This window comes from Lolium rigidum, chromosome 5 (genome assembly GCF_022539505.1).
Source record: "Lolium rigidum isolate FL_2022 chromosome 5, APGP_CSIRO_Lrig_0.1, whole genome shotgun sequence".
NCBI lineage: Eukaryota > Viridiplantae > Streptophyta > Magnoliopsida > Poales > Poaceae > Lolium > Lolium rigidum.
The window spans coordinates 223,086,466-223,098,264 of NC_061512.1; the positions used below are offsets into that span (position 1 = coordinate 223,086,466).

At 44.3% G+C, this 11,799-nt stretch overlaps 2 protein-coding genes across 3 annotated transcripts; both read left to right on the forward strand.

The window, feature by feature from the left end:
- The first annotated feature begins 1,174 nt into the window (after nt 1-1,174).
- On the forward strand, nt 1,175-4,086 carry LOC124652979 (F-box protein At3g22700-like). The gene is made up of 2 exons (XM_047192031.1): nt 1,175-1,419; nt 2,507-4,086. The coding sequence occupies exon 2, from the start codon at nt 2,539-2,541 to the stop codon at nt 3,787-3,789; it is 1,251 nt and encodes a 416-aa protein (XP_047047987.1). The 5' UTR covers nt 1,175-1,419; nt 2,507-2,538; the 3' UTR covers nt 3,790-4,086.
- Nucleotides 4,087-7,660: 3,574 nt separating this feature from the next.
- LOC124652561 (F-box protein At3g07870-like) lies at nt 7,661-10,306 on the forward strand. Of its 2 annotated transcripts, none has more exons than XM_047191596.1 (5): nt 7,661-8,997; nt 9,081-9,203; nt 9,344-9,439; nt 9,533-9,589; nt 10,183-10,306. In XM_047191596.1, the coding sequence occupies exons 1-5, from the start codon at nt 7,696-7,698 to the stop codon at nt 10,228-10,230; spliced, it is 1,626 nt and encodes a 541-aa protein (XP_047047552.1). In that variant the 5' UTR covers nt 7,661-7,695; the 3' UTR covers nt 10,231-10,306. The 2 variants fall into 2 exon arrangements, with proteins under 2 accessions (XP_047047552.1, XP_047047551.1); XM_047191595.1 differs by having other exon boundaries at nt 9,344-9,436; nt 9,530-9,589.
- Nucleotides 10,307-11,799: the final 1,493 nt, after the last annotated feature.

Here is an 11,799-nt window from a genome sequence, read left to right on the forward strand (position 1 = left end):
CGCCGCCCCACTGGAGATGCCCTCAGTCGACCCCATGCATAGAGTCCGCTCATCCAGGCATTTCATTGCAAGGCAAGGCTACACCCTCCGGTCAGTCGAAATCAATTAAAAAGGATAGGAGGAAGTATAATTTTTTTTGTAGATATACCAAACATGCATAAGGAGACATCTAGAATACAGAAACAAAAGGTAATGAGAATGTATACTGCAGTGAATCATATATATACTTTATCTGTTCACTAATGCAAAATATTTTTAGATTTTTTAAAATAAATTCAGAAACAAAAGGTGATGAGAATGAACACTAACCGAAATATTTTAGATACATGCATTTAGAAAAAACCGAAAAGATATTATATTAGCGAAAGGATTTAGTATATATATTCCAATTAGTGTTCATGTAATCATGTATGCAAAGGTTCGAGAATTTTAAAATTGGGAGCGAGATATGAGCCGAACACTAGCTGTCAAATGTGTTCCGTAATCACCGTCTAGCTTGCATTAGGAGCGTCGACATTATACTCGCGCCCGAGCAAAAAGGCCCGAGACCCAGCCCACCAGGAGAATGCCCGAGAAAAAACGCCGAGAACCAGCCCACCACAAAGAAGCGGAAATAACGAGCCTTCCAAGTTCCACCTACTCGTCTATCCCTCAAAAAAAAAAAAATCATACTCGTCTCGCCGAACTGTATACGAGAGAGAAAAAAAGCTTCGATCGCTCTAATGGCTTCGTGCGCACCGACCACCGTGGGGGTGTCCGGGGGTGGTGGGAGCCGGCTTCGACGGGAGATTCCAGAGGAGATGGACGCGCCGCCGCCGCCTCCGCTCCCGGAGAGCGTGCTGGACTTGCTCATCATGGGATCCCGGTGGCGCTGTGGGTGGTGACCTGGGGCGGCACGATTTGGGTAGGACAGGGGGTCAGGTTGGTTGGTTGGGGACGACGGTGTGCGCGCGCTCGGAACGAAGAACCGACGCTTTCAGTTTCAGGTACTCCTATTTGGATTTTTTGAAAGGTTGACATTTCTCAACTTATTTCTACTGGCGCTGAAGAAACATATTTTCCAAAATACAATAAAATCTCGTGGTCGTGGTGAATAGTCACTTGCGTGTAAGTGAGAGAGGATAGGCTTGCGAATCTTGTGGTCACCGCGATAAGTTGGATTCCACTGGAAGGAAGTCGAAGCACTAGCGTGTGAGAGTAGCACGATGCCACGCCGGCTCCCCCCACACCACTGACCAGTGACCACCCACCCCACTGTTCCATCAATCATAGCCGAAGAAGCAGCATAAAGTGTTCCATTGGCGACACCACTGGATCTGGGGAAGCTACCGGTAGAGCCAGTTGGTGTTTTACTTGAGGCACCGGCGGCGACCTTGATCGGATGAAAGCAGGACCCGGAGATCCTCTTCAAAATCCTCTGTAAGTTCTCTTAAGATTCCTGCAATCTTCCCCCACCCTCCGTTTTATGGAGTCGCGTATCTTCAGGAATTGGGGGTCAGCCAAGGTGTTGCCGGAGCTTAGGATTGTGGATCTTTGAATTCAAATTGGTGTAGAACCCTAACGAAAGGATGAATCATGGGTCAGTATGCATAAGCTTTTTTAGTGGTTCCTTAAGAAACGACATATGTTTATGCCCACACTATATTTCATTTGTTCATCTGTAGCATATTTTTAGACGGAAACTCAAAACTATATGCACCCGGTATGTACAAAACATATTTCAAGAAGTTATTTTTTTTTGGAAAAACATTCCGCATGTAGAGGGACATGTTCTAGTTGCGCACGTAAAGTTTTACACAAAATCGACATTTTTTGTGTCATGTGTAAAAACACCCTCCCTATTTTTAGAGGTAGTGAACTCCTTAGCAATTTTTTTCCCCATTTCTCAGACAAATTTTAGAATATCTAAGTGCCCAAATCGTTGCTATGGATATTGCAGCATGCAAAAGCCAACACCATGGCATTAGCCAGTAGACCTCTATCAGATTCCTGTTCCAGTTTGTGGTCCTTTGTTGCTGCTGCGTGTGCTAGAAAAACTTGGCCAGGCATCCGCCTCAACTGTAGGCTGCACAGAATACTTCAAATTTCACTTGCGCCTTGCAGAGTTATCCGGAATTCAGAGATTACATGACTAAACCAGTGACGAATTCTGGAAGTATCTAAATATTGAACAGCACTATTGAACATCAGCAGAACTAATAAATCACCCTGAGTTGTTTCCTTATTTCATATACCCGGGGATGGTGTGTTAACTAGTACAAGTGGAAGTAAACACCTATCACCAATCAGTACACAATCTAAGATAAAAAAAATCCTCAACGAGAGAAATTTCAGAAGTTCAAAATGATTGCACGATTCGAGAATTGAATCACTCTTCATCGATTATGAATGTCCTATTTATATCCACTCCAATTTCTGAAAGGAATGCCCTATATATTCTAAAACTTCTACTTTTGTGCTCTACCATACCTTTATCCTTAAGTTTGTGTTTTACATGATTTGGCAGGCACAGCTTTCTTACGAGAAAAGGTATCTGAAATGGCTACCGACAAAGACGACCACATAGAGTGGCCGATGGAAAATCATGCAGCAAGCATCAGCCGCATCACATCTGATGTCCTACACGAGATACTTCTCAGGCTTCCAATCAGCTCTCTCCTGAGATTCCTGAGGACGTGCCACCAATGGCGTGACGTAATCCGCGACTCCTGCTTCGTGATGGGCCATGCTAATCGTGCACCCGAGCATCTCCTCCTCTTCTTGCCAAGAGTAAATGCCTCAGAAAGCCACATGACTGTCTCACCTGGCCGCATAAAAATCTTTGATGAGAAATGGTCCGTGTCAACATGGGCAGCTTCATCCATGGATCCGGATGACCACCTCTTCGCATCATGCAACGGCCTTCTCTGCTTCTACAGGAAATACACACTGAAGATCGTCAACCCAATGACCGGCCAAAGCCTGTACCTCTCAAAACCTGACAGGAAATTGTTCCGTGACCTGTACTATCTATACAGCTTCGGGTTCCACCCGGCGACAGGGGAGTACAAGCTCATCTACTTCCACCGCGAGCCCCGGCATGGCCGCTTGTCAGGGCAGCCGTTCTGCTTCGACTCCATTCAGGTGTACACCCTTGGCGAAGACAGGTGGAGAGAGATCAGAGCACCCAAAGAGAGCTGCCTGGTGAACCTCGGGGTCGTCAATGTGGACGGCGCGATGTACTGGATCACGGAGGAGGAAGGGACATGCTGCGGCGTGGGGGTCATGCGGTTCGATCTCAGGGACGAGACCTTCGAGCTGCTCAGGCCTCCGCCGCTGAAGACTTGCGAGGTGACAGACAGGCCCTGTGACGCTCCTGACCTCTCTTACCATATAACTGAGGTGGACAGGAAGGTGTGCCTGGTGACTGTCCCATTCAGCTGCAGCTCTCCCCTTTGGCGCCGCTACAACGCGGAGGTCGCCGGGAGGATGGATGTCTGGATGCTCCAGAGTCCGGCTGAGGATAGGTGGTTCCTGAGGTACAACATCGACCTGCCCGCGTCTGCGCCGCGGTTCGTTCCGCAGCCGTGCTTCATCCGCGGGGAGAAGATCTTGCTGCATGATCACGACGGTAGCGCGTTCTGCCAAGATCTGCAGGGCAACGGTATGCAGACTGAGGACTGCAGTGAGGTGGCGCTGTTGAACTTCAAGCCTTACAGGTACTACGAGACGCAGTCGTACCTGTACAAGGAGACCCTTGTTCCCTTGGATGTGTATGCAGGGGCGGCCATTGTTCGCTCGTCGCGCTAGCCTCTAGCTCCACCGTATGTCTGATATCAGGTTGCAGCAGGATGATGTAGTTTGAAGTTTCTAGCAGCACGATCATTGTGTGCTATTTAAGGTATTGTAATCATGTTTGCTTTGAACCAAGAAAAAGAGAAGAAAAGCTTGGCTGTGCGAGGCAGCTGAGGCCAAATCCTGTCTTTGTGTTCGTGACGGAGATTCAGAGGAGCTGAGCGAGTCCGCTCCTACAATATACGTATGTGAAGAGCCATGCTTGTTATCTTGAGTAAATAAATGTTTGCAGCCGTAAGATGTTTTTTGCAAGTGAACTGTTGGAGTTGCATTGCATTAGAGAGAGAACAGTAAGAGGATCGTAACCAGATTGCGTGAGCTATTGTGGAATATTGATAACAAATTGATAATAGTATGCTAGTTTTTTTTTTGAGAGAGAAACGGTATGCTAGTTGGGAATGAAGCACATGATATGTTTGTTTTTCACTTTTCCCAATTTACAGCTAGCTGTTTTTCAATTGGTGCACAGTCACTTTTCTATCCGTTGATTTACTTTTGAGTCTCACGAATCTCGGCACATCGCTATGTTTGGACTTTCTAGGCCGCGCTGACGGACTTGGTCTCATTTTTTCCGTCTTCACTTTTTTCGAATTTCCCCACGAGAAAGTAGTACTCGTTTTGGTCGAGGTGAGAGGAAAAGGGTCACAAGGAAGAACAGGGCGGAGGGCCATGGCAGAGAGGTCTGCGGGGATCTCTCTCCAGGCGCACCCCAAGAGAGCTGCGGCTCGCGGTGATGGAAGCAATGGACGGCATGACGCTGATTGGTACGTCTCTGATGTCGAATGCTTCCTATTATTTATCCACACATCAATATTGTTACACCATGTCTGATCTTAGATGTAATAGCAAGCTGTCTCTATTTTCAAATACCTTAGTTTTCGGCAAATTTCTTAGTCCTTGGTCTTTAGTCATAAGTTTCACTATTCAGTCAATTTCTTTGTATTTAATCTTGAGTCATAAGTTCTCTCAGTCCCTATTTTCAGTTAATTTTATCAGTCTTCAGTCCAAGCATGACAGTTTCATTAGATTTTCAGTCTCTGTTTGTACATGATTCTTCCAGTGTCTTTCTCATTTCTCAGTTCTCTGTCTCTACATGGTTCTTTCAGTCTCTCATTTTTCAGTCCCTCCGCTACAACGATTTTCTCAGTCTTATTTCTTCAGTTTAACTCATATTTTCAGTCTTATTTGCCCTGTCAGTCTTCTCTCAGTGTCATTTGTCTCGATCTCTTAGCCTTTTCTTGATTCAGTTTATTTTCTCTGTTTTTAGTCTCCAGTTTCTCAGTTCTTATCACTTTTCTCATTTCAGTTTCTTGGTTTAATTTGTCTCAATCTCTTAGCCTTAAACTGGTTCTCTGATTCTATTTCTTCGGTCATTTTCCTTCAGTTCTTAGTATATAATATAGTCGCTTTCGAGTCCCGTCTTTTCTTTCTCTCTCATGAGTTTCTCAGCGTTCTATATATTCATTTTCTAAGCTTCTATCGCTTTTCTCGTGTTTTTTCAGTGCCATTTCTCTGTCTTTAATCTTCGGTTTCTCAGTTATCACTTCTCTCATTTCTTTGGTCTGCAGCTTCTCATTTCTTTTAGTCTCCAGTTTGTCAGCATTTCATTTTCTCTGCTTGAGCAGTTGTATTTGTCTCAATTTCTTAGCATTTCTCTGCATTTCTTTTCTTGAGGTAGTGGATTTTCTCTGCTATAATAAAGCCAAGCATGGTAATGCTGTCCCGTGGGGGAACATGTTCTACCTATGGTAGTACTAAACATGATCTGGTATGTAGTTATTGTGGTTGGCAAATGTTGTGCTTTGTCAAGGCAAACCACTATTGGTTTCACAACTTGGCTCAGCGTGTTTTTTTGATATATTACCATTGTTGTTTGCACGCTTATGTTCTATTTGGCATCTAGCAACCTATGTGATTAGCCTTGCATCCTGCACTACATGTATAAAAATGTTAAGTGAAAACTTTGTTTGCTAAATCTTTACATTCTTAGCTTGTTGGCTAGAAAGTATTATTAGCCTTGCATCACTTCCTAATTCCCTGTTAACATTTCTGATCAAAGAGGTGGCTTGCGAAATGGCGAGCCTGTTAACTAATTATCCATAAACTTTGTTAGTTACTTACTGGAAACATAATTTCCAATTTTCCATAAAAGTTGTACGGAGACAACAATATATAGCAGGTGGCCAAGTTAGATATGCAATCCCGATTTTATGCCACAAAAATTGTTATATTTCCTGCCTAGCTCGGTTCCGAATTGTCTACAATTTTAATCCAACTTATTTGGCTCACTTCTCATGTTAAGGGTTTTAGGGTTAAACATGGAAAATGAGTTAAAGCATATAGCTCGCAGCGGCACAGTAAATGCTGCAAAATGGAAGGTGCAGGGTACGTAACAAAACAAATGCCCTTTTTTTCCATTGGTATCGGGCATTAGTGGTTGTGTTATCCAACTTCAGATAGCTCTGATTTGTTGCATTGTAGCACATGTTTGTTTGATTGACAGTGATAGTAGAACATTTTAGACCTCACAGCATTTCTCTAGCTTGGCAAAAGGAAAGGAAATTAGTCTAGCAATCTCTTCCTGGAAATTTTCGTGTCATGAGGTAGATGAGATATATGGTTCTTTTTAATTTCCTTTCCTATCTGTACATTTTACTTCCATTTTCGTGACCCGAGATTGATAGGCACCGGCTAATTTTCATTTTCGTTTTGCTGTTCACTTTCATGGAAGAAACAACTAAAGAAATTCAGCTGAGTTTGTGAAGTGTTTTTCAGGGAGATGCCAGCAGCTAGTGTCGAAAAGCCAAGTAAAAGGGAGAGAGGCCAGCTGCTAGTGTGAACACTGTAAAGGACAAATGGAGGGGAAAGGGTTGGGGGTAGGGTCTGAAAGCTCCAAAAGGAATGGGCTCCACCTCAAGCTCCCGGTTGCACAAGAGAACAGTGCCCAGCCGGCCACCGGGAGGATCCAGTCAAAGGGAGCGCAACCGGATACAAAAGTAGACGTTGGGAGCATAGAGGAAAACCGGGCAACGCAGGGCTGCCGACCCAGGTTTTTTAGGGTCCTGCCGAGGCTTTTCGAGGCCCTGCCGAGGCTTTTCAGGCCTCGAAAAGCCTGCCGAAAGCCCAGAGACGTGTGTGGACAGGAATATGCCACGTAGGCGGGTGGGTAGTAGATGCATATATAGCAACCCGTTTGGTGAGAGATCGCTTATTCTGTCTCAGTTAACATAGTGTAGTATGAGGGAAGCGGCGGAAAATCATTTCACCACCTGAGGGGGGCGGCGGGAAACCCATCCCCATCCCCATCGACCAGAGAGCCGTCGCTTGGCGGCGACCGTGGAGATTGCTTGGTTCTAATCCTGCTTTTGTGTGTGAGTACTCCCCTGATCCCCTCGATTTCGTCTTTGGTGTAGATGCTTCATCCCCCGATGCCCTTCCTGTGCGCACTCATGGTGGCTAGGGTTTCTAGTTGACTGCCTTTAGTTGAGAAATTGAAGCGCCGGACGGAGGGTGCACATGCATGGTTGTTGGATTTGATAGTTGACTTACAGAACTGAACTTTTGGTCCACGAGGGAGGACTATAATTTTTTACCGTGGGACTAATCAATTGGTAATTACAGCGAGTTAAACTTTTTTTTTAGCGAGAAGTGAGCGGAGGATATTTCGAGATGCCATCAGTTTCGTCTTTTACACGTTGGGTGATGAAACAATCTCGGCAGCAGGGCAAAAACATGCTGGTGTTTCATGATTTTTCTTTGCCCTCAAAATTATTTAAGATTCTCTAAGCAGTATGCCTCTATTGAAATGTGTATTTGCAGACAGATCTGGTAGCTCAAGTGCCTCAAAATTGCGGGCTCGCTATGGTTACTGAAGAAGCCAAATCAAAGAAGCAAATAAGTGACGAATGCATCATAAACCGCCTCCCGGGAGACCTCATTGAGCGGATATTTTTGAGGCTTCCAGTGAGCACTCTGTTGAGCTGCATCGGTGTTTGCAAGCATTGGCACGACTTCATCCGGGGTCCCCAGTTTGTTACATCACACCTCCAGGATGCACCCCGTTATGCCTTTCTATTCTTTCCACAAGGTTTGGTTTCAGGCGAGCCCTACCCTAGTGATGCTATCCTAATTGACGAAGCCTGGTCACCCTCTACATATGCAGTGCCAGTGATTGGGCCCGACGATCTCCTCTTTGGTACGTGCAATGGCCTTCTTGGCTTATACACAAAGACATCAACGATCAAGATAGCAAACTTTACAACTGGTGAATATATGCATCTTAAGAAACCTGCCAAGAATATGAGAGGTGATCACTTCTCTTTCTACAGTTTTGGATTTCATCCTGTGACAAAAGAATACAAGATTACCCACTTCCTTGGTGATTGCATTGAGGGTCGTCCCAGTAACAAACACAAGTTCAGTTTTATTGAAGTTTACACGCTTGGTGATAAGAAATGGAAAGATATCCCAACACCAGAACCTCTTAGCTTGAACAGTGTGAGAAACTCTGGGGTTGTCAATGTTGATGGCACAATGTATTGGTTAACTGAAGATAAGACAGCTAGCTGGCAACACACACTTGTGTCCTTTGATCTCAGGGAAGAAAATTTTGCAATGATACAACTGCCAGTAGAACGTGAAGATGATGATTATTTTGGTCCTCGTATGTTCTGGATCAGAGATATAGGTGGTAAATTATGTATAGTAACTGCTCAAACCGGTCGTTATGATGCCAGAATTCTTGTTGGTGAGCTGCAGATATGGACACTTGACAACCCAGTAGAGCAAAGGTGGAGCCAGAAGCACAATATTAAGAACCCTCCAAATTACATTCCAGGTCCACATTTTGTTCACATGGATAGGATCCTCGCACAGAGCTTCTTCAGCGTAGATTCGTTCGAGTTGATTAGTGAGAACACTGAGGTTAGCTGCAGTAAGGTGGCAACGCTGTTTGATTTCAGCCCCCGCAAGCTGTACAACATGCAATCCTACATCTGTGTGAAGTCACTTGTATGCTTAGATGTTTACAAGAAGGGTGGCATTGTGTGTAGACCAAAACAGGAAGTAGGCTGGAAATTGAAGAAGTGGGAGGTATGGGAGAATGAGCTTCGCGAGGCAGAGAACATGCGGAGAGAAATCCAGAAACTTGATCATAATTTTTCTGTATGTTGGCCAAACTTTATTCTCCTTGATGAATACACTTTTTTAAGAAAGGTCTGACAAAATGCTAACTTGCCATTTTGTAGGAAGTCACAGAAAAAATTATTAAATTGTATCAGGTTTTAGTGGATAGCACACATGCCATTTCTGAACGTGTACGCATGGAACTCGATCATGTGTTGCAGCATAAGCCAGAAAATCGTAATCAGGTAATTCTCTACTGAAATGATAGAATGGATGCTGCCATACTTTCAGCATTCTAGTTTAAAACATCAACAGTTGTTCGAGTACAAAGGCATAATAATATTTAAAGTGTGTTGTAACTACTGTGTTAACATGTGTCCAATAGCCAAGGTTCCTCCGACGGCTTAACTGGGTGGAACGGAAACGGGACAAGGATGAGTTAACTTTGCGGTCAAATAAGATTAATGACAGAATGCAGGTATAGTGTGCTGGCATTTATCATTTACTGGACACATTATTTATGACTGATGTTGAAATATGCCAAATGTGACAAAAGTTGACCTTCCTATAGGCCATTCATCAGGCGCAGAAAAACATCAGTAGTATTGTAAGAAGTTATATGCCGGACCAGGTGAACTTTTGCGTAGTTTCTAATTTATATGTTATCCGTCTTTTGTACTAGTTGTTACTCGGTTCTTGTTGTGAATTACCTGTCTCATTTTCCATAATAACGAAGCAATTGACTTATCTTGAGAAATAAGCAACTTAGATGTGTTCTCTCTATTCATATAAATGAATGGCTTGCCCACTTGTCATTATTTCCCATGACAAACGCAATGTTATATGTCCCAAACCTAACATTCATATAGAGGTGCATGCATTTCTGTTTTCATGTTTGCTGGAACAAGTTGCACTAGTAAATTACATGATGAGCATAATTGTGTATGGAGTTCTTAATCAAAGAATACCGTGAATGGTAAAGAAGATTATTGTCGTGTTGGTTTTAAATTTTCATATTTGATCTTTATTGTTCTGATATGAGTTATCTTCTTGAAAATTTAACAACATTTAGTTGCGTATTCCCTGTTAGATAAGTACAAGGAGATATCTGATAAGTCTTTCTTTTTTGGGATGTTCCTAGATACTCTGATTCATAGATACGTGGGATGAAAGTCGCGAAAACTTGTTGTATTTGATATTCTGATTCATATTCACATTTTGCAGGGTATTTCAATTCCTGGCGTTTCTTCCACCGCAGATAAGAACCAATAAGAGAACCTTCCGTGTCTCGGCTGGCAACGCCGCCGGTCCGTGTGGCCTCAGCCTTTGGGTTGTTGGAGGTGTGGCAGACAATGACCCCTGGGCCCTCACTGACGGAAGGGTTTTCGTCCTTAGTTTTTGCAGTTTTAGTGTCTTTTTTGTGATTGTGAGGTGGTGGCAACATCCTGAATTCAGAATAAGTTTCTCTCCGTCCTATTCTCGCTCCAATGGTGTGTTTAGCGCTATCGGAGGAAGCGTAGAGTTGTATGTCCAATGGATTAAGGTGACAAGATTCTAGAAAATCCTTTTAAGTAAGGACGGTCATATTCGCTGTCAGATTAGATTAGATAGAAAGGACTGGCCCGTTTATAAGGGAAACCAGGTCAAAAACCCGTATTAACTATACAATGCCTGGTCTATGAGAAAACCAGGGCGAAAAACCACATGCGAGGAGGCTTGTGGTCCACACAACTCAACTACCAAACACAAGTATCACCCGACTCACACCACCCAGCACCAAAGTCGCACATGAGCCGCAACGCCACACGACCCATCCGTCTCGTAACACTTGCTACCCTGTCGACCGGTGGAGACATTGTACATCACGCCAAATCCAAAGCCATTGCCCGACATAATAGTTAGATCGGCCTTCACATTGCCTGTAGATGAACCAGCCGGGTCAATGAACACATTTTCCACACAAATCTCCAGGTCTCCACCCAATCCCCATGCTAGTCCATGGCCAAGCCCCATAGGACCGTCAATGCATAGCGGTTCAAGGTCGTCACCTCGACACTCAACCATCGTTCGAGGTCGGCTTCCTCAACCACAGGGCCGACCTGCCTAGCCACCGTGAACTGGTTGTGAACTGGTTGTACCTCGAGGGACAAACTCTCCAAGGCGACTCCTCTGACAAGGTGGTGACACGTCTGTCACCGCCGCCCGCTCCCGATGGAGTTTAGGTTTTCACTCAGAGAACTTGAACCGCGTTGGTCTATCTACTACACAAGTTCTACTACAAACTTTGCCCAACTCCCGTGATGGAGGACGAGCAGGGTGGCACACCTTCGTCCCGTTTCAGTGCTTGTAGTCATCGCTAGATGATCTAGTGACATATTTGTATTTTTATTACAAATAGGTCTCTCTATAGGGTTGATGATTATTAATACAGTAGATCAGTTGATCTTTTTGAAAAAAAAGAAGAACACAATCGTATGAGACCATATACACCTTTCTTTAACCTAAACCTATGACTTTTTTTAAAAAAACTTAGAGAGAATGAAACATATTTTGTAGGAGGCTTGCTCCGGTGTCCCCTCCCCCCCCCCCCCTCGCACACACACACCAAAACTTGAAGGGGGTAAGTTTTCCTCGGTGTCTTTTTTTTAGCCTACAAAAACCCATATGAAGCTCTATATACCCTCGTATAGATATACTACACTAGTAGAAAACATGCCTTTTGTCCAAAGCCCCTGGGAGCAATAGTCTCGGTGTCCAAAGCTCCCATTGGTCCCGGTTCGTTCGGCGCGGGGCGATCCCACCCTTTGGTCCCGGTTCGTTTGGGGTCTTTGGTCCCGGTTT

Bases quoted from the DNA above. Each gene is read 5' to 3' on its own strand.
- LOC124652561 (XM_047191596.1), top strand. From the start codon at position 7,696: ATGGTTACTGAAGAAGCCAAATCAAAGAAGCAAATAAGTGACGAATGC. The intron at 9,440-9,532 runs TAGTGTGCTGGC...TTCCTATAGGCC, and splicing joins TTAATGACAGAATGCAGGTA to ATTCATCAGGCGCAGAAAAA. The intron at 9,590-10,182 runs GTGAACTTTTGC...CACATTTTGCAG, and splicing joins GAAGTTATATGCCGGACCAG to GGTATTTCAATTCCTGGCGT.
- LOC124652979 (XM_047192031.1), top strand. From the start codon at position 2,539: ATGGCTACCGACAAAGACGACCACATAGAGTGGCCGATGGAAAATCAT.